Source organism: Solanum verrucosum, unplaced genomic scaffold (assembly GCF_900185275.1).
Source record: "Solanum verrucosum unplaced genomic scaffold, falcon-dt-bn FXZP01000138.1, whole genome shotgun sequence".
NCBI lineage: Eukaryota > Viridiplantae > Streptophyta > Magnoliopsida > Solanales > Solanaceae > Solanum > Solanum verrucosum.
Window position 1 is genome coordinate 487,839 of NW_026020134.1, and position 27,784 is coordinate 515,622.

General features: G+C 34.0%; 5 protein-coding genes and 2 non-coding genes across 16 annotated transcripts in view; 4 read left to right on the forward strand and 3 right to left on the reverse strand.

The window, feature by feature from the left end:
- The window catches only part of LOC125827363 (tubulin beta-2 chain), a 461,890-nt gene that overhangs the window by 415,111 nt on the left and 18,995 nt on the right, over positions 1-27,784 (forward strand). The gene's annotated exons all lie outside the window — the stretch shown is intronic.
- Positions 1-27,784, reverse strand: part of LOC125827362 (GDP-Man:Man(3)GlcNAc(2)-PP-Dol alpha-1,2-mannosyltransferase) — a 267,662-nt gene that overhangs the window by 77,442 nt on the left and 162,436 nt on the right. The gene's annotated exons all lie outside the window — the stretch shown is intronic.
- LOC125827376 (jasmonate-induced oxygenase 4-like) lies at positions 291-3,169 on the reverse strand. Its single transcript, XM_049506692.1, has 4 exons — positions 2,823-3,169; positions 1,344-1,591; positions 939-1,266; positions 291-547 (listed from the first exon to the last, which is right to left on the reverse strand). The coding sequence occupies exons 1-4, from the start codon at positions 3,036-3,038 to the stop codon at positions 296-298; spliced, it is 1,044 nt and encodes a 347-aa protein (XP_049362649.1). The 5' UTR covers positions 3,039-3,169; the 3' UTR covers positions 291-295.
- On the reverse strand, positions 3,585-6,607 carry LOC125827400 (proteasome subunit alpha type-4-like). The gene is made up of 2 exons (XM_049506715.1): positions 6,453-6,607; positions 3,585-4,463 (listed from the first exon to the last, which is right to left on the reverse strand). The coding sequence occupies exon 2, from the start codon at positions 4,453-4,455 to the stop codon at positions 3,706-3,708; it is 750 nt and encodes a 249-aa protein (XP_049362672.1). The 5' UTR covers positions 4,456-4,463; positions 6,453-6,607; the 3' UTR covers positions 3,585-3,705.
- On the forward strand, positions 10,178-21,170 carry LOC125827390 (ataxin-3 homolog). Its single transcript, XM_049506706.1, has 2 exons — positions 10,178-10,588; positions 20,359-21,170. The coding sequence occupies exons 1-2, from the start codon at positions 10,355-10,357 to the stop codon at positions 20,938-20,940; spliced, it is 816 nt and encodes a 271-aa protein (XP_049362663.1). The 5' UTR covers positions 10,178-10,354; the 3' UTR covers positions 20,941-21,170.
- On the forward strand, positions 23,864-23,956 carry LOC125827489 (small nucleolar RNA snoR27). Its single transcript, XR_007443000.1, has one exon. It is a non-coding gene; the product is annotated as a small nucleolar RNA snoR27 (small nucleolar RNA).
- LOC125827488 (small nucleolar RNA snoR26) lies at positions 24,002-24,092 on the forward strand. Its single transcript, XR_007442999.1, has one exon. It is a non-coding gene; the product is annotated as a small nucleolar RNA snoR26 (small nucleolar RNA).

Here is a 27,784-nt window from a genome sequence, read left to right on the forward strand (position 1 = left end):
GATATTTAAACTTATATAAAGTTGAACAAATAGACACACATGTGTCGCAAAGCAACTTTCAGTTCATCCTATTTGGAAATATTGTGAATGTGGTATATTTTGTAAATGAATAACAATAGGTTCCAGATCAAACCGTTATCTTTCTCCTATTCAAGAGCTTGCATTTCTCAAAGCATGTTGAGCTCATGTACAGCACAGGCAACAACGACTAGTAAAAATACAAATAGAGAAAAAAAAAAAGGACAAACATACTGTAGCAGGGCCGGTTTGATGGAAAAGCACGATTTGTTGGCAGCTAATCTTGTTCTTGGCATATCATTGCTGTTTCGATTGGTCTTTTCCCGTGCTGATAGCTTTGGAAGAAGAGTTCAACATAATTCTTAACGTCCTTGTACGCTCTTGGCCTTTCCTCATTGATTAGCTTCTCCACTGGTCCAATTCCAACAGTTACATCTGGCATTATGAAAACAGCAAGGGTGTTTCTTTCTCGGTCTGCATTCGTCACCACCCTGTGCACAGGGCTCTTAAAGATACCATTGCTCATTATCTGCAAAGAACAACAATCCTAAGAACTCTACATGTTGTACAACATTTTGTTGGAAAATATTAGAGATGGCAATGCTAAGGAACAATATTTAATCAACAACCAGTTCAAGTTGCAACAATTAATGATAAAAGAAGAGAGTTTTGAATAAGAAAAATCATTCCGAGGCATGCTATGGAAGGTTGATTTCAGGATACATTTCCCTTGCTACCTGAGTGCAAATAGTACAGTAACGTCCTACTTCTAAAATACAACGAACCACTCAGGAAAAGGTTGAATGCATCTTTTCATAAAAGAATCGCGTCTAACCAAAAGATGCATTAAACTTTGAATCACTTAAATAAATCCAACACATTTGAAGCTCTTCAGCATGATTTAGTATACTCTTTCTTACCTCAACTTGATCTCCAACATTAACGAGGAGACCATATGGGACAATAGGCACTCTGAACCATTGATCATCTTTGAGAACCTGAAGCCCCTCAACTTCTTTGTCTTGCAACAGGATGGTAATGGCCGATGCATCAGCATGTGGTTTGACTCCGAGTACAACCTCAGGTGTTGGACACGGAGGATAGAAGTTGAATCTTGCAATCATATCTCCGCGTTCTCCACACTGGTCCAGAAAGCAGTTCTCCTCCAAGTTCAATGATGCTGCCATGGCCTTTAGGAGGGACTCACTCAACAACTTCATATTCTTGATATATTCCTCCAGAACTTCCCTGCCACCAAATAGTAATTTTGTTAGCTCTGTGCATCTTAACTTGTTCATTTCGGAGTAAAAGCAGAGAAGATGTACCTGAAACATTCAGGTTTTTGGGGCCACAATTTGAGGTTTCTTATATCTTCAGGGAACACATTTAGATACAATCTGTCAGTCCAATCAAGCTTTTGCTTATCTGAAAGAACTGAATCGTTTCCGTATCCATAAATGTCATCAACTGTTCTGGCATATTTAAGCTTCTCTTCAGCTGGAAGAGCAAAGAACTGTTTGCTAATTTCATGCACTTTGTCAAGAAATGAATCAGCTAGTCCGTGATTTATGACCTGAATTTCCAATATCATAATTCATTTGTTAAACGGATATTGCAACCAGGTAGGGCCAGACCCACAAAGAGTCCTCCGGGTGCTCGAGCATATATCTATATAGACATTAAGAAGAATTTGTATAAAATTAATATAGAGCACCCAATGAACAAATGGTTTGATTGTCTAATGGCTCTTGGTGGGTGCTTAAGGTTGTCTTAGTCTTGCTCGGCCTGAGTTCAAATTTCACTTTTAATACGTTTTATTTTAAATATATTTTGAAGACTCCATCACTCTTAAGCCTCTTAAGCGTGAGTTCAAATCTCACATTTAATATGTTTTATTCTAAATATATTTTGAAGACTCCGCACTCTTAAACTAAGAGAGCACCCACAACCTTAAAATCCAACTCACTTTAAATATGTCTTTTAAAAAATATATTTTGAAGACTCCGCCACTCTTAAACTAAGACAACACCCACAACCTTACAGTCCTAGCTCTGCCACTGCGACCAAGAGTGCAGAGAGCATAAAGATTTGTGTTCACATCCGTTTCTTTTACTACTACTTTACTATCACCCCCTCGTGATACCCTTTTTCTTTAACTATTCTTAGATTTGGCGGGATTTCAATTTGTGATACCTGAAATTATCGGTTCATATCTAATAATATACTTTAATATTTTTTATTTCTATCAATTACCCACACTGCAACCCGACTAATCCAAATTTGCGCTGCTTAGGACTCTATTCGGAGGGAAGTGTCCTCTACCAAGGATTTTTCCCTATCCAGAGCTCTAACTCGAGACCTATAGTCAAGGGAGGAGCAGCCCCACCATTGTACGACATCCGTTGGTGTTAAGTTATTGATTTCATTATGAGTACATATCTGTAGTTCGTATTGGAAGTTATGGGTTCTGATGAACCCATATGGAAATCTACATGGACCCCTCATTCTTACATGTAGGGTGTGTTTCCAATTTTCCTATCTTTGGTTGGTCAAATTTCTCTAGGAAAACAAGTTGTTAAAAATGAAAAAAATGACTTTTCTAAGGGAAGTAGGGAAAAGGGAAAATGACTTTTCTAATGGAAGCAGGGAAAACAAGTTGCATAAGTGGCATTTCAAGTTTATTATTTCCTTCCCACCCACTCAATTCCCCAAACCTCACCCCTTGACCATACCACCCCCAAATCTTTCTGTCAATCACAAGCCAAGTAAAAAAAAGACCATTTTCAAGATTATAAAAATCAAACCTGGATGCAGCCACAAAACTTGAGGCCTGATTGAAGTTTGTTGAGCTCTTGTTGTCTGGCAGGGGATGTGAGAAGGCTAAGGTCAACTACTGGCACATCCAGCAGGGGAGAAGAGCTATTGATTGACCCTTGTGTATGAATATACTTTTCTGGAACTTGATTGTCATTTGCTAGTTCTTGTACTGACTTGAAAACTGTTTCATGAGTTTCAGCCATGGTTATCTGTAAGAAGCAAATCTAGGCTACTTGTTTGTTTTGTTTGATGCAATTCCCAAGAAAAATCACGTGAAGGAGACGGGGTGGTTGGACTTGGACATATATATATATAGCTGCAGAAATGAGAATACAACCAATTGGTCATAAAATCAGAATTTTTTTAATGGAATACTGCGCTGTTTTTTCGGTTCCCTTGTTTTTATAAGAACCCAGTCAAACTTTCTTTGTCATCTTTCTAATTACTATATACTTTAAGTTTGACGCGTCCTAATAACCCCTAAATTGATATAAAGTGGTATCAATTTGTGGTAAGGTGTGGCACTAAATAAAAGCCCCAGATCAGTGCATTTTTTCATTAAAAATACGTCTCCAAATTCGAGGCCTCTTATCAAAAACTGAAGGTGATGGGCTCTAATGCTTCATGTTTTCGACTATTACCCAGCACTGAGTCAGAATATCATTATCAAACATAACAAGCATATAGGAGACTGCACCAAAAAGTACCCAAATGTATTTCCAATTTCTCATTAGCACAAGGCAACGGACTTTGCCATCTAAGGAAGTGAATAAAGACAGAAAATATCTAGGCATGAATTTATGGGCAAGTCAGTGAACAGCTTATCCAATAATCAGATAGCTGAAACATGCTCAAAGTCAGAAAAGTGTTTTAGGCGGCCTCTGGATCTGGTTGGGTTAATCCATACTGTATGAGCAACTTGTTCACAGATTCCAGTGAGTGCACTTGGTATTTGACTTTACCATTGGTATGGAATACCTCTGCCAGTTCAAGCTTGTCTGAGGTAAGACTAGTGCTATCCATAGTCTTACTAAGCACCTTCAAAACAAGTTGAGCAGCTTCCTCTCTTGTCATGTCATCCTTGTAGTCCTGCTTCAACATTGACTGTGCTGGTTGATTGTTGGCCCCAATTGCTGCAGCTTTCCAACCACTATAATTGCCGCTTGGATCACTCATGTACAGTTGAAAGCCATAGTTCTTGTCCCAGCCTGCAAAAAGAAAGGAAACACCAAATGGACGAAGCCCACCAAACTGTGTGTAGCCTTGCTTGGTGTCGCACAGAGACTGAACTAGTTGTTCAACAGGCATTGGTTCTTGATAAGCAAAAGTATAGCGTTGAGCTTGAACCCTCGCAGTGTTAATGAGGATGTTGGCATCTGACATCATTCCAGCCACAGCACAGGCAATATGGTCGTCAATCTTGTACATCTTCTCGGTGGATGTCGAGGTCTGGAGAAGCTTTGAAGTGACCTTCTTTTCACCTACCAACACCACACCATCTTTAGCTAAGATACCTATTGCACTGCCTGCATTTCCAATAGCTTCCATTGCATATTCAACCTGATATAAATGACCTTCAGGGGAGAAGATAGTTGTGCGGCTGTCATATCTTCTTGACATTGTGAATTCTGCAACAAATACCAAAACAATTTTAGGGTACCAGTCAAGATTTCCTTAAGTAATTTATATTGTACATGTAGTATGAATTCAAGAAGAACTTCCTGCAAACAATTGTAAGCACAAAGTCCTCAAGTGGCAGATGCCATAAATAAACCACTCACTAAATCAATGGCAATTCCTTGGTGCACATGCATTTCCTATCAAAAGAAGAACTGATAACTCAAATGACAAAAATCCTTTTGTTTAGACCTTCTACATTAGTAATGCCTCTTTTCAGCAGCCAGGTCATGCCATCAGCATTTATGGATATTGTGCATTACTCTATCAACTTAATTGAGGCATCTAGATGCCAAATAGTTCTGCAACTGGGGGTAGTCTAACTTTTGCTTAGAAGATAGCATCCAAACTCATCACATTAAAACATAGTGAAGGCTGTCCATAAAATCCCATGAAAAGAAAATATTTTTTTTACTTGTTGTGGCTCTTTAAAACAACCTAAAGACAGACATTCCTTGAAGCAGCCTTTCAAGATGCAGTTTTGCTACTTTTGCACAGATCTGATGCCATGATTTCTCAAAGAAACATTGATTAGAGCATATCAAACATAGATTTAGAGCCCTGCACTCCAAAAAGGAATATAACCCACAGCTCCTCCTTTTTTCTTCTTTTTATGCTCAATACAAAAGTTTCCCCACCTTCTATCAGTTTTTTCTAGTGGATCACATTGTCTATTTATTAGCATTTTCCATCTCATTACACTTTCTTCAACCTCAGTCCTTAGAAGTCATGTTCATAAGAACCCCACAATACAGTTTGGAGTCACAAGACTACAATGCAACATCCATTATGAATACTACAACTTCAGTGCTTTAATGTAGACTCACAATAGTAAGGTGCTCTGTCCTGCACTTTCACCTTCATAATCATTTCCTTATTGGCTTTTGATACTCAAAAGAAACTGGCTTAGTCTTGTTGGTACACTTCCATTAGTCCAATATTTGCTAAAAGTTTATTTAATCTTGTTGAGAATTTGTACATCAGTAGAACACATAGAGAACTTCTAAGGTTAGAAAACCTAATTTATAGAACGTTGGAATAAATGGGTCTAAATGGAGAAGAACAATAATGAGGATTAATACTGCCGAGCCAACAACAACTAGCTTGGAATTGAATGTTCGTTGTTTGATTTTGAGCTTATGACATGCTATCTTCTTTTATGATGCATAGTTGCTTGAATTTACCCATTCACTTTCTCTAGCTTATCATGTGCATCACCTACTATGAAGCATGGACACCAAGTATGTTGTCACATATTGGTGGTAGACTTACGGATACAAGTCACACTCCACCAACTGTGTGTCTCTTGATTTCGTTTTATTCTCAACCATTCTGTCCTTCAAATTGGACAACAAAATCCTTCATTGGACTCCAAAAGGACAAGCATAACAATAATTCCCTACAAATGGCACCCAAGGGCATTACCTATTGGTCAGTTGAGAACACGAGACCTCAGGTTAAAATCACAGCTGAGGCAAAAATATTAGGTAATGTCTTCCACACTGTCCAAGCCTTGTTGAACAGAGTTACTCAGTACCTATGTTGTTGGTAGGAAATGGTAGGTAGCCCATTAAAATCCTCGCAAATCATAGGAATTTTTTAAGAGGTATAGTTAAGTAGTATCTATAACTACAATAATGGCAAACAGTAGCCCGGTGCACTAAAGTTCCCGTTATGCACGAGCTCCAGGGAAGACAATAAACAGCAAAAATCAAAACTATAACACTTGAGTAGAACTAATCGAAAGCTCAACCAGCATCTCTCTCTCTCTGATGATCCCTAATCAAAAAATTATCAATCTCAGAGAAACTATTAACTTAATCATTGAAGTTTCAAGTAATTATATCCAGCATTGAGCACTAAGTTAGAAGAATAAATAGCAGATTATGTAACCTAACAACATTGAATAAACAAGTCAAGCATAACGAAAAGGAGAATACCTTAAAACCAGTCACTAAAAATTAGGGTTCCGGCAAAGAAAGAAATGTAGAGAACTTGTATTTCGCCGGAGAAAGGTAAAATGGTCTCAGCTCTCAACTTGCTCAACAAGAAACTTCAATAGAAAAGTACCCAGAAATTAAAAATCAATTATTATAATTAAATCATGGCAAATACTTATGGTATATGTGTAGTGCTTTTATTGGTTATGTTTGATTCTATTATTTAGTTTTTAAGAAATTTAATGTATTCTCTCCTTTTCTTTTTTTTCTTACCATTAGAAAAAACAGTTTCTTTTTTTCATTTTTTTGTCAACTTATAGTCTTTTATTAGGGGCCAAACACATATACAACCCCTCTAACTTGTCCGCATTTTTCATTTTGACACTTTATCTTAGCTTTATTCCATTTTAATCCTTAAACTTCATTTTTTATGTACCATTTTAATACGAAATACTATTTTTATGATTTCTTTATTTTTATATATATTCTTCAATTGCAACTTCTTATTTTAAATCGACAATTGTTAGTTAATTTTAGTTTAAAAAAATAAAAATTAACAAAAAATAATTCTTTTAAAAAAATAATAATTTATTTTTAAGAGTTTTATGTATTTTTGTGTGAAAAATAACCGACGAAATTGTGTTGGTTTTCTTTCTTAAAAATCACCGACAATCTAACAAAGTTAGTTGAGTTTTAACATTTTTTAGTAGTGTTATTAGCAATGAACAAGAGTCTTTTTTACTTGTATTGAAGATGAGTTTTTTTATTCGTATTGATTTATATTAAAAATAAAAAGTGAGTATTTGCATTAAATTTAGATAGCTTAAATGATAAGAAAAAATAAATAAGTAGTGTTATTTAATTTAATTGAATGTTTTAGGAAAGAAAATCAAAAAACTTTCGTCAATTTACTTTCATGCAAAAATACAGAGAAATCTCAAAAAATAATATTATTGTTTGAAAAAATTTATGTTCGTTCGCGAATGTTTAATTTTTTTATGAAAATTAACAGACACATGTTTATTTTTTAAAATAAGAAATTGCAATTGAAGAACATAAATAAATAAAAAATCATAAAAATTAGTATTAGTGTTTAAATGGTACAGAAAAAATGGAGTATAAGGGTTAATATGGAACAAGACTAAGTTGGAGTGCCAAAATGAAAATGAGGGCAAGTTTGAGGGGTTGTTTATGTGTTTCGCCTTTATTAGGCTATCATTTTCTTGAATTATAGATCAAATTTCTTGAGTATATGCTGATTTTTGTGTTCATATTATTTATACTTGCTACATTTTTTAGGGTATATCATCATCTCAACATTAATGGAGGTTGTGATCGTATTTAGAAAGTTGAAAGAGATTTTAGGATGAGATGTTCAACTGACTTTCTTTTATTTTTATTTATTTCTTTTTGTGTATTTCCTTTTTGGTAATGTACTCAACACTTCTGACATATTATTTGTCTTCAACAAAGCTCATGCCTCACATCTACAATTCTTTTTTTTTAATGTGTTTTTTGCACTTTTGATATTTTGGCTTTGTTATCATGATTTTTTATTAAATTAAATTCTTCATTGTCGTCATTTTAATAATAATAAATGATTTAATATAAATTGATTCATCTATCAAATTATAATAAGATGTAGGCGCCCTTACAACTTCATTAAATTGGGTTATGACAACTTTATCCAGATAATGGTCATTAAGAAACTGTTGAGACTCAAACTTCTTGTTATATATTTTTATAATTCAAGGAGACGGTGAGATTGATGAGGATGTCGTACATCATACTTGAGTGGAAAAAGTAAAATGGAGGTTCATTTTCAAGATAATGTGATATAAAAATATGTCTTCAAAGGTTAAGATAAGTGATCTATAGAGTAATTGTAAGATTAACTTTGATGTATGAGGTGAATTGTTAGCCAATCAAATACGTCCATGTCCATCAAATGACTATCACATGGATAAGGATGCTCAAATGAATGTGCGAGCATACAAAAAGGGATATAAATAGAAACTAAGTAATACGAAATAAGGTGGCAGCATTGACTTCCATAACGGACAAAAGAAGAAAAGCGAGCCTAAGTTGATTCTGGAGTCATGTGAAGAAGAGGTGTGCGATGTGTCATTAAAAAGGTGTGAGAGGTTAGCTATCGCAAGAGCTAAGAAAGGTAGAGGTTAAGAAGAATTGGAAAGGTGATTGGAAATCTATGACGCCACTTCATCTTACAGAGAACGTGACTCTAGGAAGGTATGGATGTCAACGATTGAGATAGAAGGGCAGTAGATAACCAAATAATGTTGCACTCTAGGAGGGATAATCAAGTCGCCTCTACATATTTTCTTACAAGTAGTATTATTTAGTATTTATGTAGCTTCTTATTATTTTATATGTTTTAGTATATGTTTCTTATTTGCTTTGTACTTGCTATTCATTGTAATATTCGTTTTTCTGTTGCATGCATGGTTCGATTTTTTCCTCTATTTTTCCGCCATTTCTCTTTTTTCCTTCTCTCTTCTCTTTTGAGTCGTGGATCTTTTGAAAACAATTCTCTGACCACAAGGATATCAATAAGATTTACATATATTTTATCATCATCATACTTCAATCATCGAATTACATTGAATATGTTACTGTCGTTGTATTAAGTTGTAACTCAAATTACTCTTTGACCACTAAAATGTTTTTCATCTAGATATCTCTCAAGCTTTTACGATGTGAATATCTTTATAAATAATCTTCTTATCAAGTGTTATGACTATTAACTAAAAATATATTGGTGTCCTTTTTGGTAAATTAAATTGATTTCTTAAGTGGTCATTCAATTTAGTGTAATTGAACATCAAAATTATTTATTTTTATTTTGTCTTCCAAAAGTTACTTTACTTTATGGAGTAATTTTATAAACCTGATAAATACAAAAGTAAAAGTTACAATGAAATATTATAGAATAAAAATATTGATAATAAAAGGGAAAAAAACAGTAATAATACTAGTAAGAAAAAAAAATACAATAATAAAAGTAAAGGGTCAAAATACACCTTTCGAATTTTATATATGAGCTATCAGTCATGCACGTTTCCTATATGAATCATAACCAATTATTTATTAAAAACAACTTCAACTATTAATTGTTCTTTTTCCTAGCTATCTGAACGATGGTGATATTTTAGGTAGAAATATAAAATAATCGATAATTGAGGTGTATTTTGATAAATAGTTAGTGATAATTCAAGTAGAAAATTCACACATTTTATTAAACCTTTGTGCCCATCTTCACTTTAAAAAAACACACGAAACTCGAAAAATTGAAATGATAAATATTTTGTGAATTTTTGTTAACCTTTATAGATCCGTGAAATTACATTAAAGTGTCAATTAAATTCGGATCACACATGGCAGTGTCAATTCAAATGTGACTCTCCTAATAAAATTTTCTCAAACTTAAATTTGAAATCTTTAATTAAGGATGGAACTATTCCAGCACCGCACTCAGTTATTTACAGTGAAATAAATTCAAGCGTTCGAATCAGTAGATCCACAATAAATAAGCGTTGACTTAATTACTTTTACGATTTATTCTAATCCCAATATTAGTTCGACGCAACTTATCATGATAGTCGCAGGAGCTACACTGATTATGTTATCCTTCATTTTGGAGTTGTGGCGGAGAATATGAGGAGACGTGTCAATTAAGAAAGAGGGAGTTACCAAAAACTGTTTTTGTACTTCTCAAGTGTCACCAGTTCTACCTTCCAAATAAACTTCTTTACATTTCCAATTTCTTAAATTTATTTCCACAGATATTTTAAAAAAAAACGAAAATAGCAGTTTGCTGATCGAAACCCTAACCTAAGGTTACTTTGGCTTCCTGATAAGGCTAAAAACAGTAGGGAGGAAGAATGGAAGGAGTTAGCAATGGAGGGATGTTGTACCACGAGGTACAAGAATCTAAGCTTTGCGCTGTACATTGTGTAAACACCGTTTTACAAGGGCCTTTCTTCTCAGAGTTCGATTTGGCGGCGGTTGCTTCCGATCTCGACCGTACGGAGCGGCAGATGATGGTTCAAGGCAGCGGCGACTTTGTTCCCGAAGAGTCTCATAATGTTTCCCTTGACGGAGATTTCAGCATCCAGGTTCACTCCCTTGTCTACTTCCTCTTTTTTTGAATAATTAGTTCGAATAACATGGTGGTCTGGGTCAGACTAAGCAGTTTAGGTGCACTTCCACTAATCTACTGGTATTTGTATCGGAAAATGTGCCACCAAGCCCTAGGTAGATGTGAAGAATTTAGTGACTGTTGTAGTTTGCTGGGATTCGGACTATGGTTTCCAAGATTGTTACTTCAGCTCTTCACTGCTGGCTGCCCACTTGGGTTTTCTTTTTTTATGCGTTTATGCTAATTGAAAATTGAAGTCTTGTGATTTTGGGGGAATTTTATGAATGAAAGCTTAATGGGTAGTCGATGTTTTTACTTTTTGTTGAGCATATGGAAGTAAAGATTGTATTTTGTTAGGAAAATTGATACGTAAGTTGCTTATTTTGATGTTTTGTTTTGCTGTATTTGACTTTGGGTGACTAATGGCGCAACTCAATGAGTCAGTATTAGTTAGCTTCTAATGTTAATTCAAAACTAACAATGATAAGGAAATTGCGAGAGGTTTTCTGTAGTTTCAAGCTTTTATTGTATGATTTTTTTTTCTTTTCATGAATATTTAGCTTTAACGTGAAACTAATAGCTTGAACAGTTCAAATCATTCTGAAATCCTGTGTTAAAACTCATAATCCTACTCACGAAGGGTTTGAACTGTTCTAGCTGAATTTCAGCATGACTATAGGTTGACAGCCACATACATCCAGGCCTTTCTGTCACAACCATCCTCTATAACAATATTTCACTATACCAACCATGTTTTCTATGGAACTGATTTCTCATGTTATGTTGTGTCATATGTTTACTATAACAACATTTTTCTATAACAATCAAAACATATCGGAACAAATGATACTCTTATAGAGAGGTTTGATTGTATTAGATTGGTAGAATAAGAATTATTACTTTTTTTGGCCTAGTCATAAAGAGAGGTTTGACTATATGAGATCTCAGGCTCGGCAAAAAACATTAAGTGATTTTTTCGATCTAACTGGAACTTGTGCTCGTGAAAGGTAGCAATAGCCTGTGAATAGACGAGGTGTACCAAGCTGGCTCGGGCACTACCGTCATAGAAAAGCACTTGATGGTTTAGTTAGTCCTGCCATGTGTATGCTAAATATGTTTGGCCCTAGTGTAAGTGATGGTGTATAATGTACAATCATGTAATTAGGTGAATTTGATTTGCTAGAACCTTAATTGAGCTTGAATAGTCAATCTTGGGTAGATGCAAATCTACTAGTTCACTTGCTCTATTGTTGAATAGAAAATCCTCTGAAGTCCTAATGGATTGCAATTCTCTCCTCGGATTGCTTATGATTCACACAAGTTTTACTTGTCTAGCTCAGAGTGATAAACTGATAGCATGTCAAGGATTTTAAATTGGGAATTATTAGCTCCCACAACATTTCTAAGATTTAGATGGTCATTATGAGAAGACACATGTGCTCGTTCATTCTTAATTTTTCTTACGTGGAGTATTTGTTACTGTTAAGAATTAGGACATTATTCATATCATAAGAACCCATTCCTTGTGTATATATGAAATATTTAGAATCCCTATAGTTGTGTATATTGGAACATGAATCCTTTCCAAAAAAATTAAGATAGTTCTCAAAATTTTCGATTGTTCTACCACTGCATCACAGAATGTTAAGGTGTCATCAGCATATTGGAGATGTGTAATCTCTTGACTGTAATGACCATTCACGGCTACCTCAAAGCCCTTAATTCACCTATTAAGACTGGTAGTTATGATCATGTTGTTTAACCCTTCCATATCAACTATGTAACAAAAAGGGGACGAGGGGTCATCCTGCCTCAAACCTCTCTGAGCTGTAAAAACTCCTTCCAGGGAGCCATTAGTAATGATTGAGAATCTGACAGTAGAAACGCAAAATTTTATCCATTTTACTCCAAAGCCCAGCTGTTGTAGAATGCTTAGTAAGGAATTCAAGTTCACATGGTCATATGCTTTCTCATTATCTAGCACTCAAAGAATACCTGACTTCTTCCACTTCTGTCTTTAGTCCATTGCTTCAGTGGCTATAAGTATGGCATCCATTATTTTCCTTCCTTTTATGATTGTCATCTAGTGGGAATCCACCAATTTTTCCATTACCCTTTTCAGTCTTATCAGTCAGAACTTTTGCAATAATCTTGTAAATGTTGCCTATGAGACTTTTAGGTCTGAAGTCCTTCAACTTCTTTGCACCTTCCTTCCTGTGAATCAAAGCAATGTAGGTTGCATTGGAACTCCTTTCAAAGAAAGCATTAGAATGGGATTTGTGAAATACCCCATGATGTCATGTTTGAGCACCTCCCAGCATTTGATGAAGAGTCCCATTGTGAAGTAATTAGGGCCTGATGCCTAATCCATAATGCACATTTTATTTTTTTGATGAAGTAAATGTTCCATTGAAGGCATCAAGAAGATGCAAATTAGTTACAAAAGTAGAAGCAAAAACAGTTGGTCTGCTGGCTCAAGTATAATTATGCTAAAACTAAGGAGCCAACAAAATTTGAAAAACTATCCAGGGAATCTACATAGGACAAATTAACCCAACTGTACAGACACATAAGGCATTCCGCTTTGAGAGAATGTAAAGGAGTTGATAGACCTTCAAAACATCTTCTGTTCCTTTCCCTCCAAATACTCCAAAAAATTGCTGCAGGTATCATCTTCCAAGTCTGTTTGATGGTGCTGTCAACTTTCCAGCAACACCAACTCTCATAAGCTTCTTTGATACTATGTGGCATGACCCAACTGAGTCCAAAAAGAGAGTAAAACATGTTCCACAATTCTGCTGTAACAGTACAATGCAGAAAAAGGTGCTTATTGCTCTCTGCTGCTTTCTGACATAAGTAGCATCCATTCACAATGATGCGTTTCCTTTTATAGAGGTTGTCTTGAGTTAGGCATGCTTCATATAGTGCAGTCCAGCAAAAACAGACGATCTTGGGCGGTAGCTTGATTTTCCAAATTAATTTCCATGGCCAGTGGTCAGTGACTGCATTAAATGGCTGCACTCACTGTGTATTTCCCGTCTCCTGTAGTACCCCATTTGAACTGATCTGTTGCCTGAGTGTTGAGAGAGAAACTCTGTAGAGTCTGTAGTAGTTTGATCAGGTCATTAAACTCCCAATCCTGCATATTCCTTCTAAACATAATGCTCCAGGTTGTTCCATCTCTATTTTGAGAAATTGTTGAGTCTGGATCCCTGGCTAAGTTGAAAAGACTTGGATAATCATCCATCAGAACTGTGTTGCGAAGCCATTTGTCTTTCCAAAATCTGATATGAAGTCCATTCCCCACTGTGAAGTGCTTATGCTGAGAAAATTTCTCCCATAGCTTGCATATGTGTTTCCAGACTCCGACCCCATAAGGTGCTTTTGAAAGACTGGTGCACCAATGACTCTGTATCCCATGCTTTGCACTGACCACATCCTTCCATAAAACATGTTCCTCCTGTGTGTATCTCCATAACCATTTCATAAGTAGACACTTATTATGCAGCGCCAAATCCTTGATCCCTAACCCCCCCAGTAGTTTAGGAAGAAGGACTTTTGGCCATTCCACCAGATGATACTTGTGCTTCTCACTATTCCCTTCCCATAGAAAATCTCTCCTGATCTTGTCAAGTTGTTCCAACACTTTGCCAGGAATAGGAAAAAGTTGCATATAGTATGTGGGAATACTATCAAGTACACTGTTGATCAGTGTAAGTCTGCCCCCTGTCAATAGGTACTGCATCTTCCAGGAGGCAAGTTTTTTCTCAAACTTCTCAATAACTCTTCCCCATATAGCTGTTGACTTATACTTTGCACCCAATGGCAACCCCAAATAGGTTGCCGGGAATTCACCCACACTACATCCCAAGATACCTGCTAATTCCTCCAAGTTTAGCACCTCATTAACAGGATAGATCACACTTTTTAGCATATTGATGTGCAAACCTGAGAGGGCTTCAAAAATCAAAAGGGTTAGATTCAAATAAAGAACTTGACTCCTGTTTGCCTCACAAAATATCAGAGTGTCATCTGCATAAAGCAGATGAGAGATGTTTGTAGTGATCATGCTCCCCACATCAAAACCATTCAGCCATTGCAATTGCTTGGCTTTATCTAACATTCTGCTTAAACCCTCCATTGCAAGTATGAAGAGAAAAGGAGAAAGTGGATCTCCCTGCCTCAAACCTCTTTGTGGGGAGAAAAACCCAACTGGACTTCTGTTGATGAGAATTGAGTATTTTACTGTAGAAATGTTGAAATTGATCCAATTGATCCATCTTTCACCGAACCCCATTTGCGTAAGGATGGAAAGAAGATATGAACAATTCAACTGATCAAAGGCCTTCTCTATATCCAACTTGCATAAGATGCCCGCCCCTCCGTTTTTTATTTTCCAATCAAGAACCTCATTTGCAATCAGTGAGGCATCAGTGATTTGCCTATCTTTAAGAAAAGCATTCTGGTGTTTAGAGACTAGCTTTCCCATAACTGTCTTTAACCTTTCTGCCAGGACTTTAGCTATGATCTTGTAGACACTCCCAATTAAACTAATTGGCCTATAATCTGAGTTCTATTGCTCCTTTTTTCTTGGGAATGAGAGCTATGAAGGAGGCGTTGCATGATCTAACCATCCAGCAATGTTGATGGTAATGGTTCATAGCTGCCAGTATGTCAACTTTGATGAAGTCCCATGATTTCTGATAAAATGCCATTGTGTACCCATCTGGCCCTGGTGCCTTGTCGGGAGCGCAAGACTGAATAGCTGCCAATACTTCCTCTTCTTGAAAAGTTGCTTCCAGATTAAACTTTTCCTCAACTGAGATGGATGGAATGCCTTCAAAGTTGGCTGAAGGCCTCCACTGTTCAGGTTCAGTGTACAAACTTTCGTAAAAATCAACAGTTTCTTGCTTTATCCTATGCTTATCTTCAATGATCTCAGTTCCCACTTTGAGTTTGTCTATGCAATTGCCCCTTCTATGAGAATTTGCAATTTTTTGGAAGAACTTTGTGTTCTTGTCTCCCTCTTTGAGCCATAAGCATCTGGATTTCTGTCTCCATGAGATTTCCTCAGCTTTAACTAGTTGTTGAAGCTCAATTCTCAGGTTCATCATCTGAATAAGTTCTGGAACTGTTAATTGTCTACCCAGGACTTCTTGTTCATCAAATCTGCTCTAAAACGCCTCCTTTTCTTCCTCAGTTGTTGGAAAATTCTCAAAGTTTCTTGCAGGCCTCCAATCTTTAGTGTAGAGTTTTTTTTTAAAAAAAAAATCCATACTTGATTTTTTGTGGTTATGATATCCTGGATCATTAATTGGTCAATGTTGTTACATCTTTTGTGGGCATTAGCAGTCGATGGAAGAACTTTGTGTTCCTCTCTCCTTTCTTTAACCAAATGGCCCTGGATCTTTGCCTCAATGCCACTTGATTCTTTAGCATTTCTGCATGCTTCATGAGCAATGATGCCTTCTCCACCATTTCCTCCTCCGTAAGATTCTGTCTTTCAGTACCTTGTCCAACATTACCAATTGTTTGAGAAAGTTTGACTTCTGTACATTCAGGGTGCCAGTTGCTTTTACTCCACTCCCCCAGTTTACCTTTCAAGGTTTTCATTTTACAAACTAAATTATACTCCCTCTGTTTCAATTTGCTAGGCCTATCTTGACTTGGCAGGGAGTTCAAGATAATAAAGAGAACTTTTGAATCTTGTGGTCTTAATTAAAGATATGTCAAATGTACCACAATGCTCTTCAATCTTGGAGTACAAAGTTGGAATTAAAGTGTTGTCATTCTTTTTGAAATCAAGTAAAAAGGTAAGTAGGGCAAATAAATTGAAACAGGGGGTGTAGTCAGATTTTCCTGAAAAATAAAATGTTGTCCCCTAACTCTTAACTATGTTAACAAAGCCATCTGTATTCAGCCACCAATTGCCGAACTTGAAATATGATTTTTGTTGCTCCGAACCTCCACATTGCAATATATCAACGATATGAGCAGTTGTCACTCTGATATAGCTAAAAATGTTATCCTGCTCTCCAGATATCAAGATTCTATCAATTCTTAAGGCAGTAGTGTCGGTGTCCCCTCTATACCAAAAGCAGTTAATCACCACCTTCTAGTTTAGTCCATTCGAACGAGGTTTTTGCACTTGATCTAAACTCATATGAACTAGCTTGAAAGAAAATCCTATTTTCCCCATGAGAAAATAAAGAAAGGAAAGAAAAGAAAATAACGATAACAAACTACAACAGAAGGTAATAGTTAGGGTTGAGAAGAACAAAGGTGGGAAATTCCTGTGGAGAAGTCACCGGAAAAGGTGTTCATACTAGGTTGTTAGCTGTACTATCCTGCAAGGTAATCAAATTCTTCCTTGGTAGAACTACATGACTCAACATAAGGAAGTAACTGATTCAGTGTGATTATTCGAGTAAAAAAGGAGCAGCATTATTTAAATCTGAATTTGTGCACTGATAGGTTCAACTTTTAAGTAGGAGCTATTCTAGTTCTTATATCTAGCAAATAATCACCATATTATGTGACATATATGGCATGATCTAAATATAACCACCCCAACCCAAATGAAAAATAAAAAGAGATTAGGTTGAAAAGGAAGGAGAAGAAAAAGAAAGAGGTGAACATAACTTAGATGGTGATCACTATGTATAAGTTACTCATTCTGTTAAACAAAGCCCTTGATGGGTCCTTCCTCTGATCCTTTTCTTTTTGCAGATAACTCTGGTTTCTACTTTGGTTAATTTTTCCCTTCAATCCTCACGTTTGAAGTTAATTTGGAAACTCTAAGTCGAGTTAAGGTATTTTAGTTGTGAAAGAATTTTGATTAAAATACCTTTATATGACTGCAGTAAATGCTCTGTGATGTTAATCTCTGGCAAATGTGGTGTGCTGTTAGTCTCCTAATCAGAAGTCATCTCTTTCCTACATAAAGAATTATCATGATTACGTACAGTACGTAATCGGAACGTTGAAAACCTTTTTCTGTAGCACGATTACCTGGTTTTATTACATGCCATTAAGGGACCTTTGTGTGGTGGTAGTCTAAATTTGCTTTGTATTTCTGGGTGAAGTTTGTAGGATGAATTTATTTTGTGCATTCTAATATCTGAACACTTAGCTTAGCCATAACTGAACTTCTATGACTGTAGAAATTGTATTTGACATAATGTGTGGACTGCTTAGTGCTTACCTATAAAGTTAGGAAACATCTTGTCAGTTTTGCAGGTTATAAATATTTATTATGAAGGAACACAGAACCCAACCTTCTATTGCGCGAAATCTTGTATATAAAGAACGCAGAATCCAAGTTTAACATGATGATATCATGTCTATGAATAAAATGAATATCGAAATTCCGGCACAATAAAGAAACATGAAATTATTGTGCCAACTATTTCTATAACATTTAGTGGGATAGGAATTGAGTCTTTATGAAGAGGAGAAGGCTCCATATGTCACTCTTGTCCGAGCTTAAGTTTTAAGGGGTCGTTTGGTTGGGAACAAGCTATCCCAGGATTAATTATCTTGAGATTAGCTATCCTAGGATAACTTATCTCACCATGTATATGAGATAGCTTATCCCATCATTGTGGTATAAATGGTGGGATAAGTTATCCCAAACATGGCAACCAAACAAGACACAAAAACTCTATCCCATCACTATTTATTTTTACCTCTCACACCAAACGACCCCCAAGTCTATAAGACCTGTTATGCTTGCAAGATTTGTTGTGGTTTTATATCCTCTTCAGGTAACAAGGTCTAATTTTCTTGTCGCTTTTCTGTTTTCTTCCAAGCATAATGAATTCTACGATTGTAAATTAAAGATGGGCTTTTCAATTTTAAGTTACTAGAATCATACTAGATTAAGGTAGGGGTAAGGTTTGTGTGTACACTACCCTCCGAGCCTCCACTTGTGGCATTTACATTAGGTATATTGTAAAATCACACTAGATTATTGACAGCAATTAATGCCAGTATAATGAAATTCTCCTGAATGTAACATCGAAGAAGTAAATTGGTTTCATGCTTGACGTGATTCAAGTTTTATAAGGAGAAATACTATCATAATTTAATTTGAGTGCTGATGGGACGTGGGAGCAACTTTTAAAAATGAACTAGTCTTTCATTCATTCTTTTAATCTAGTGATTAATCACCACAGTACACAAAAATATGGCACACCCTAAATGTGACCCAAAAAGAACTCTTTATTAAAAAAAAAAGGAAGTGAAGAAAAGGCCCTGGGATGTTGCTTAGTGGTCGAAGAGGTGGAGTACAACCTAGCGAAGTTCAAATCTAAATAGAGGCGAAACTAGGTGAATTCTTGTCATCTCCCATAGTTTTGGGGGACAGACTTATTCCATACATGTGCTTATAGGGGGTAGCAGGTATTTGATGGATAACTCGGGATGCAAAGTTGGCTTGACACTAGTATTGTCAGAAAAAAAAAAAAGAGAGAAAGTAAAGTGATACTTTGAGAAATAATAAGGAGGAGAGAACATAATAAAGATGAAAATCGCTATATATTTCTATGACATTTTGTTCACAAAACTGTTGGTGAACTTTTTCTCTGATTCCTGTTGTTCTGCAAATGTTGTTTTGCAAATGACTCTGGTTTCTTCTTTAGTTATAACTTTGGGTAAGTTGTGGAAGAGTTTTGATTAGAAGTAGCTTCATGTTTTTGCTCGTAAGAGCTAGTTGGTACCTGCTGAAATAGGTTACTTGAGATGCACGCAAACTGGCCTAGGCATAAGTGTAATAAAAAAGTAAAAAATATGAAAGATAGAAAGTAGCTTTGTGACTACAGTAAGTGCTGTCTGATATTAGTATCATAATCGAATATCACATCCTTTCCTCCCAATATAAAGAGTAATCATGTGAATGAAGGCACATGCAATATTAACCCATGTCAAATATTTTAAATATTTGTTAGAGTTTAAATTCATTAATTCATCAACCAAATACTCAAGCATAGCAAGCCCCCCTTTTTTTGTGATAATGGAAGTGCCCAATAAGCCTATTTTATCAACAGATATGAAAGAAATGATAATAATTATCAACATCCCTTGTGGTTTGTGTTAGTGTAAGAAGAACATGTTTTATGTGTGGAAAGCTTATAAAGAACGTAATTACCATGGCAAGTGTTTAGAGGCAGGTTGATGCTTGTTTCAGTCACTTGGCCTCGTGTCTTGATTCTTGAGAACCAGCAATTAAATTGTAATGTTCCAAATTGCATATCTGTATGCTGTTTTCGAATTTAAAGTTCTGGTTATCTTTTTTGTATTTCTCCTTTCTTCGATGCAATGTGCATTCTTGCTTGTTCTCATGTTGTTCATCCTTGAATGATCACCTTTTCAATGAATATGCTGGTAGTAATGATTTTGAGGTCAACATTAACTATACTAGCTAGTGAATCCGAGAGAAAAGTTGAAATACCAGACAACAAAATTATGGTGGAATGGTGGAGATGCAGAACTCTAGTTTGTCCTCTAGTATCTAGCTTTAGCCTGAGTTTATGCTCATTTATCTAGCACAAGGTTTTGCTTAATGTGTTTGAGTTTGAGAGACAAATAACATGTGAGATAACAGTTTCCACTAAGTGGTGTGAGACACTATGACCATACAACTTGCATAATCCTGTGACTAGGATGCTATTTTTCCAATGATTTTCTTTAAATCACCTTCCTGCTTTGGCTCTAGAAGCTAAATTCTGACTTGAAATTTGGTTACAGGTTTTGCAGAAGGTATTGGAAGTGTGGGATCTTCAAATCATTCCACTGGATAGCCCAGTTGCTGAGCCGGCTCAGATTGACCCAGAACTGGAAAATGCGTTTATCTGTCACTTGCAGAACCATTGGTTCTGTATCAGGAAAGTAAATGGGGAGTGGTACAACTTTGACAGTCTCAAGCCCGCTCCTGAGCACCTTTCCAAATTTTACCTTTCAGCATATCTGGACTCCTTGAAAGGCTTTGGCTGGAGCATTTTCCTGGTGAGGGGAAAATTTCCCAAGGAATGTCCAATCTCTTCTTCTGAAGCTTCTAGTGGATATGGACAGTGGCTGTTACCAGAAGATGCGGAGAGGATTACCAAGTCCTGCAATGCTGCACAGAGAACAGGTAGCAGAAGTGGTCAAACTCAGTGGCAATCTGTTCCCTACCGCCAATACGAGGAACAAGGTATGCTTTTAGATGAAGAAGATGAGGATCTGAAAGCAGCAATTGCTGCCAGCTTGATGGATGCTGCCCCCGCGGTCAGCACCAAACCTGATACCTTGGAAAATGAAAATAAGGACAATAGTGCAGCTAATGCATGACAAGGGGACATTTTTCAGTGTTTTAAGCCGGAAAAACTTATGAACTGTTATTTCGTTTATTTTCTTCATAATTGCATCCGATACTGGATACTAGTTCATAATTCTGCGGCATAAACAGTGATGTTGTTTCTTATTTCAAAAAATAAAATAAAAAATTACACAGTGATGCTGTTTGTTGGCTGAGAGCAAGATTTTTATACGTTTCGAAAAGTAAAATGAAAAACCTTGATCTTCCTGGAATTTGTACTTTGTAGTAATTTCTTTGATACAGTTCTTATTTCATTTTTTTTGTTCTTTTTATCTTATTTTGCTGCTTGTACATTTTCTTGATGTAAATATTGTTTCGGAAAAGGGCCTAAAATACCCTCAAAGTATTGGAAATGGTACAAAACTATCTTCCATTCACCTATTAGCTCCAAAATACCCTTCTCATCCACCTATTGGCTCTAAAATACCTTTGTCATCCACCTTTGGGTTCAAAATTGACCACTTATTTAATGGTTTTAAATTTAAATTATTTTTAAAATTTTTTTTTAAATACTTGGCGCTCAACTATTGGTTATAATTTAATTTATTAATATAATTTATAAACCAACCCACTACCCACCCATTACTAATTAAACCCCATCCAATTAATAAACCCTCCCCAAATCCACCTTATTAAACAAAACCCTGAACCCTTTCTTTCTAAGATTGTGTTCTTCTCATTCAATTTCTCCTACGTTTAACAAAATCCTCCATTGATTTTCAAGATTTAGACAGATTGCAAAATTGCCTAGTCAATTTTCTATTTTTTGGTTGGATTTTAATAGAATTGAAAATCTCAAGAACCAATCTTGAGTTTTTAAAAAATTGATTCATGATGAAAGAGTGATAGAAAAATTTCTTCTAGGTGTATAAGATTAATGTTTTGCTTATTTCTCAGTTAACTGGTCTATATTACTATCTCTAGCTATTGTTTGGAAATCAATGAGACTATTCGTTTGTTAATGTTGAATGAATGGTCTTTGTAATTCATTTGTTGATTATAACTAGTGAACTGGTCTTGTTTGGAAGTCAATGAGGTTGTTTGTTTGTTTATGTTGAATGAATGGTTTATTAAAACACTAATCTTATAAACCTAGGAGAAATTGATTGAGAAGAAAATAACCGTTGGGCGGATTTAGTAATTGGGTGGGGTTAAATTAGTAATGGGTGGGCAATGGGTTGGTTTATAAATTATATTAATAAGTTAAATTATAACAAATAGTTGAGCGTCACATATTTTGAAAAAAAATTAAATAGTTTAAATTTAAAACCGTTAAATAAGTGGTCAATTTTGAACCTAACGGTGGATGACAAGGGTATTTTGGAGCCAATAAGTGGATGAGAATGGAATTTTGGAGCCAATAGGTGGATGAAGGATAGTTTTGTACCATTTCTAATACTTTAAGGATAATTTAGGCTCTTTTCTGATATTGTTTTATGCCATGTGAATTGATTATATAAATGAGTTCTTTATAGGTAAATGCCTATTGCTAACTCTGGGTCTGTCACTCGTTAATCATTAGCCTGATGAGAATATTTTGTTTACAAAAATTGTTGTGTGAATGAATCAATATATATGCATAACAAGAGGTAGATCTTTGCCACTCCACCTGATCGCATGAAATTGAGATACATTCTGGCTCCCAACACTCACCCACTTCTTAGAAGTTCACTCTATTCATAACATTAGTAAAAAAGTACGTAAATAATTTAAAATTTGAGTTATTTCACGGAATAACACTATAATATATATTGAGCTAGTTTAGAAGAGAAAACTATGTCACTCCTTAGTTTTTATGCTCTTTCTACTACAAATTGAAGAGCTATTTTGTAAATGCCTAATTCAGGGACTTTGATATCTTGAAGAAATTTTAAAGCTATTTAATTCTACCTTCCATTTTCAATTCGTTATTTTACAACAACTTAGTATTTTTGTGCCAAACTTATAATCATAAAAAACGCGTGCTCACCAAGAGTCTAAAAAATATGCCAGTATAAGCATTTCTTTTTACAATTTTTAGAACTTATGGGTATAAATTATGTTTCATATATTATAAAAAAATTAAATATATTTTCAAAACTATGACCAAACACATCTAATTTTCCAAAAATAATTGAACATTTATGCTCAAGCTAGCTAAACACCTAATCCAAAGATACACAAAAATAATTCTTAGAAGTCCAAGGTTGAATATGGCCGAAAAAATTAAATGAGGACTTGTCTTGCAATTTAACTTTTCCACTATGCAGCTAGGGTTTGTACAATATTTACCAAAGCCCAAAATGCTTAAATTTCGAAGAATTCTCTTAAACGCCGTCGTAACTTCCTCTCTTTCTGCTTCTCAAAGTCTATATAAATATTGCGTTTACCAGATGCTCTTCTCATCATCGGCGCTAGGGTTTCTCAAATTCTTAGCTGTCCTTCGTCTTCTTCAAATGATAAACTCTCTGCTCAATCGGTTCCTTATTTTTTTCTTCTGTAGTTTAATTTTGATTCGCTTTTTATCTGTGTTTTTTTCATCTTTTTTGCAATGGATCTATGAGGAAACAGAAAATACTGATATATTCAACATGAGGATATATAAATTCTTTTGGTATTTCACTTTTCTGAGATCCAATCTATCACTGTTCATACTTATTTCTTCATTTGTGCCTATTTCCTAAGTGTTTTGTTGGATTTACTGATTTTGTTCGTCAATGTTTTTTGTTATGGGATCTAGGATGTGATAACAATTTATCCGAGTTCTGATTCCACATTGGAAATGTAGATTACTTCTCTATAGCTGAGATCCCGTTTCAAAACTCTAATTCTAGTTGTTGAACATTGATATACACATTAACAAAATCCAGTCATTTCAAACTTTTAATTTTAACATCCATTTGTTTTCCATTTGGATTTGGATCTGTGATGATTAGTATTATTACTGCGTTATCTTTCTGGAATTTCCATTTATGGGATTGAAGAAGAATATTTTAACTGAGATCCAATCTTTCTAAATTTGTTTTTCTATATATAGTTTCTTTGCTCCCCAGAAATGCATCAATGATGAGTAATCCAATTCGTTATCCTTGCACTTTGATTGTTAAATGAAGAAAATCATGGGGAAATATAATCTGAGATGCTTTTCTTCTTCCCTACTTTCTTTGCTATTGATTTTATGCAAACCCTTATTCCAGTATTAAATTGGTTCGTTTTGTAACAATCTAAATTATACTATTTTGTTTTTTTATATTTTGATTAACATTATAGTTAAATTTGTTTGGCTTGCTTAACAATAATAGTTAATTACAACTAATTATATATCATTGTCAGAAATTTAGTCCACCAAAAGGTAAATAAGGGTGATAAAAAAGTTCCAAATTAAGTAAGAGTTACATCAGTCTTGAAAAGAGATAATTTTGGGGATTAGTGTTAATGACGCTAATTTTATTGTTATTGTTATTATCAGGATTAGTCTTTGAAAGAATGAGCTAAATGTATCTTTCAAGATATTATTTTGGTTGAAACGGAAATGAAATGTGGAAGGACTTGGAGTAATTAAAAACTTTGATGTTAGAATTTTAAATTTTTTTTAAAAGGATCTTTTTCCTCACTTCAAATTTGAAATTTTTTGAAATTTTCTAAAGTTTAGTTACTTTAATTTAATTCTCGGTAACATAGGAATGCTACCAATAAGGATTATAGTTGAGTTAGTAACGGATAAGTACTTTTTTTTTTTGGGGAGAAAAGGTTCAAATATGTTATCGAATTTTTAGAAATGACATATTTATGTCATCTGATAAAAGTTTGGCTTATTAATTCTATTGTTGTTAAAGAAAATGTTCATTTATGCCATTTTTTAACTTTGATTTTACAAAATTATTTTTTATAACCTAAACAAGGTTTTAACATTTTTCAATTGTTGTTTCTGGATCAAATGTACTTTTTTTTTTCTTCTACTTCTTTAAGAACACATAAATAACATTAACAATTTTAAATTTCGAACTTGTTCAATTCTTTACGAAATAGCCTCAAATTTCAAGAATAGTTTCCCTCTAAGCTAGATACCAAAACTCAAAATATCTTTTGAGCTCGAATTTATCCCAACTCAACAGAACCCACTTAAAAAAATTTCAAAGTTTCAAGACTTCAATATTTTTTATTGGTAGGATTTTCTCTACAACTTCAAAAACACTAATCAAAGCAAAATTTAGAAATTTTGGGACTGATTTTTATTTTTGGAATTTTTTTTAATACAGGTGAATTTTTTGAACTATACAAATGATTTTAGAATTTTTTTTTTTTTTTAAAAAAAAGAAATTAATGATGTAGTTGAAATTTGAGTTGATTTCGTAAAGAATTGAAAATGTTGAAAATTTAGTTGTTTATGTTTTTCATGTGTTTTTGGTGTTTTTAAAGAAAAAGAAGCAAAAAGTGTACATTTGATCCGAAAAGTATTAAATTTTGTTTAGGGTGTCAAAGATTGTTTTGCAAAATTGGAGTTAAATAAAATGACATGGATGAGTTTTTTTTTAACAACAATGACATAAATGAGTCAAATTTTTAACGAATAACAAATGAGTCTTTTCTAAAAGTTTGATGATATATTTGAGCCTTTTTCCTTATTTTTAATTAGAGATCTTGAATTTTTACTATCATTATTTTTTGTTAATAATTTCATATAGGTCTAGATATAGTTTTGTGGGTAGTTTTATTTGAACTCATAATTTGACACAGTGTAAAAAAAGCAATGTAAAAATTTATTAAAATATTGATAATACTATATTTAAAAACTCATAAATTCAATATTCCAAGCAAAAACACATAAAAAAAAACCATAAGGTTGGCAGCATAATTTACTTTAGCAATTAAACTTCACGGGCATTTAAATACTCATTTAACATCTTTCAAGTGATTTTTTTCCCATCCTGATTATAACACCACTCTCACCCGCCACATTATAATCATGTAGGCACCACGTCATTAATTTTTATTTCTTTTTACTTATTCATCATTTTTTCTCAAATATTTTTTAAAATCAATTACACCAATTAATTAATTTATAAATACATAACCCCCCCCCCCCCCCCCCTTATCTTCTTCAAATCCTCCCCACGAATTTCTCTTTTGGAGAATGAATTTTTTTGAAAGCCAATTTTCTTGACAACTCAAATAAGAAATGAAGATTGCATAAGAAAGTTGATTAAAAAAATATATAAATTCTATGAGAAATGTTTGAATGGATCTAGAAATCAAAATGAGTCACTCAAAATTCGAGAAATGTTTACATTTGCAAAATCAACATCAATAGTATAGAGTGAAATTGACGTCAACAAAATGTCATTAAAATTGAATTTTACGAATTATCAAAGGACTAGTGAAATGAAAATAATGGGTAGAGATGGGAATGAAGATGGAGGAGGTGTTTCAATGGAGAAAGAGGTGTATTGAGGAATACAACTAAATGAAAAGAAATTTATTTTTAAAAAATAAAAAAAGGGACCCACAAATTTCATTTACCTCTAAATAAGAAAATTTACATATTTTTTAAAGAGTTAATATATCCAGAAAAACTATTTAAATATTAGTTAGATATTGACCAATAAAAAAGGTCATGTGTAGGACTTTACAAAATTCGATCTTTTTTTTTTTCTTTTTTTCACATGCTTTTAAGAGAGTACACTCACTTATGGAGATATTTAAACATCACTTTTAAGTACTAAAGTAAATTGTGATTTCAAATTTAGCGAGGGTTTTATGTGTTTTCTCATATTCCAATAATTTCTTATGATAAATCTTAAAATTGGACTCATTAAATTTAAATTTTGATTCGATTTGCTAAATTATTTACTAAAGTGCATTGGATTGAGCTGTGAGCATTTGATACTCACATGGTTTCTGCACATGGGCTCTGTTCTGTGGGAGCTTTCAGTTGCTTATGAGTTGTGAACCTTTTGACCAGTCTTTATACTTACTTTTATAATATGGGCCGAATAAAAAATAGATGATAAATTAAATGCTTTGATTAAACTCGAATCATATTCTGCAGGGCTCATTTAAGATGGTATTTTCAATAAAATTTCCACTATATTCATGGTTTGAATTTGATAACTTTAGTTAAGGGTGAAACAGTTGCACCACTACCTATGTTTGATAAAAAAAAAACTGCAAATAACATATACTACCAAGACAGAGAGCATGTCATTTTAAAATTTACTGAAATATGATTATTATTTTTAATACTCATTATTCTACTTTAGCTTATTCAGTTTGCATTTTATACTTTCATTAATAAACTGTTAAATTTGATATTTAATTTATTAAATTATTCTTATTAGTGAAATTTTAAACTTTAAATTGGCTACTAGTACTTTAATTAGTTGAAGAACTGTTACTTGATGATAACACTAAAACTAAAAATAATAATTAATTTTTGCTCTATTTGCTAATGTAAATACTTTAAAAAAAAATTTAGTATACAAATAAAAGACAATTGCATGAAAACTTAACATCAGTGTTCATTTTCATATGGTAAAATCGACTCCTAATTTTAGTTTATTCATAAAATGAATAGAAAGAAAATAATCTTCTCAAATTTCTTGTAAAAAAACATAAAATTAAATATTAGTACTCATTTAATATGATTTCTTAGTTATGTAATAATTCACTTAGATAAAGGTACATTTGACAAAAAAATAAAAATTGGTTGGTTAAATATAAAATTATTTATTTTAGACAAAAATAGAAGTTACAAATATTAGGTAATACTTATTCCATCTGAAAAATATGTTAGCTTGTCATGTGTTTCAGTGTTTGGTATATCTATAAAAAATTATT

Coding starts and splice junctions, on each gene's coding strand:
- LOC125827376 (XM_049506692.1), bottom strand. CDS start 3,038: ATGGCTGAAACTCATGAAACAGTTTTCAAGTCAGTACAAGAACTAGCA. Junction 1,592..2,822: donor AGTTTTGTGGCTGCATCCAG/GTTTGATTTTTA, acceptor TTGGAAATTCAG/GTCATAAATCACGGACTAGC. Junction 548..938: donor ATGTTGGAGATCAAGTTGAG/GTAAGAAAGAGT, acceptor TGTTCTTTGCAG/ATAATGAGCAATGGTATCTT.
- LOC125827400 (XM_049506715.1), bottom strand. CDS start 4,455: ATGTCAAGAAGATATGACAGCCGCACAACTATCTTCTCCCCTGAAGGT.
- LOC125827390 (XM_049506706.1), top strand. CDS start 10,355: ATGGAAGGAGTTAGCAATGGAGGGATGTTGTACCACGAGGTACAAGAA. Junction 10,589..20,358: donor ACGGAGATTTCAGCATCCAG/GTTCACTCCCTT, acceptor ATTTGGTTACAG/GTTTTGCAGAAGGTATTGGA.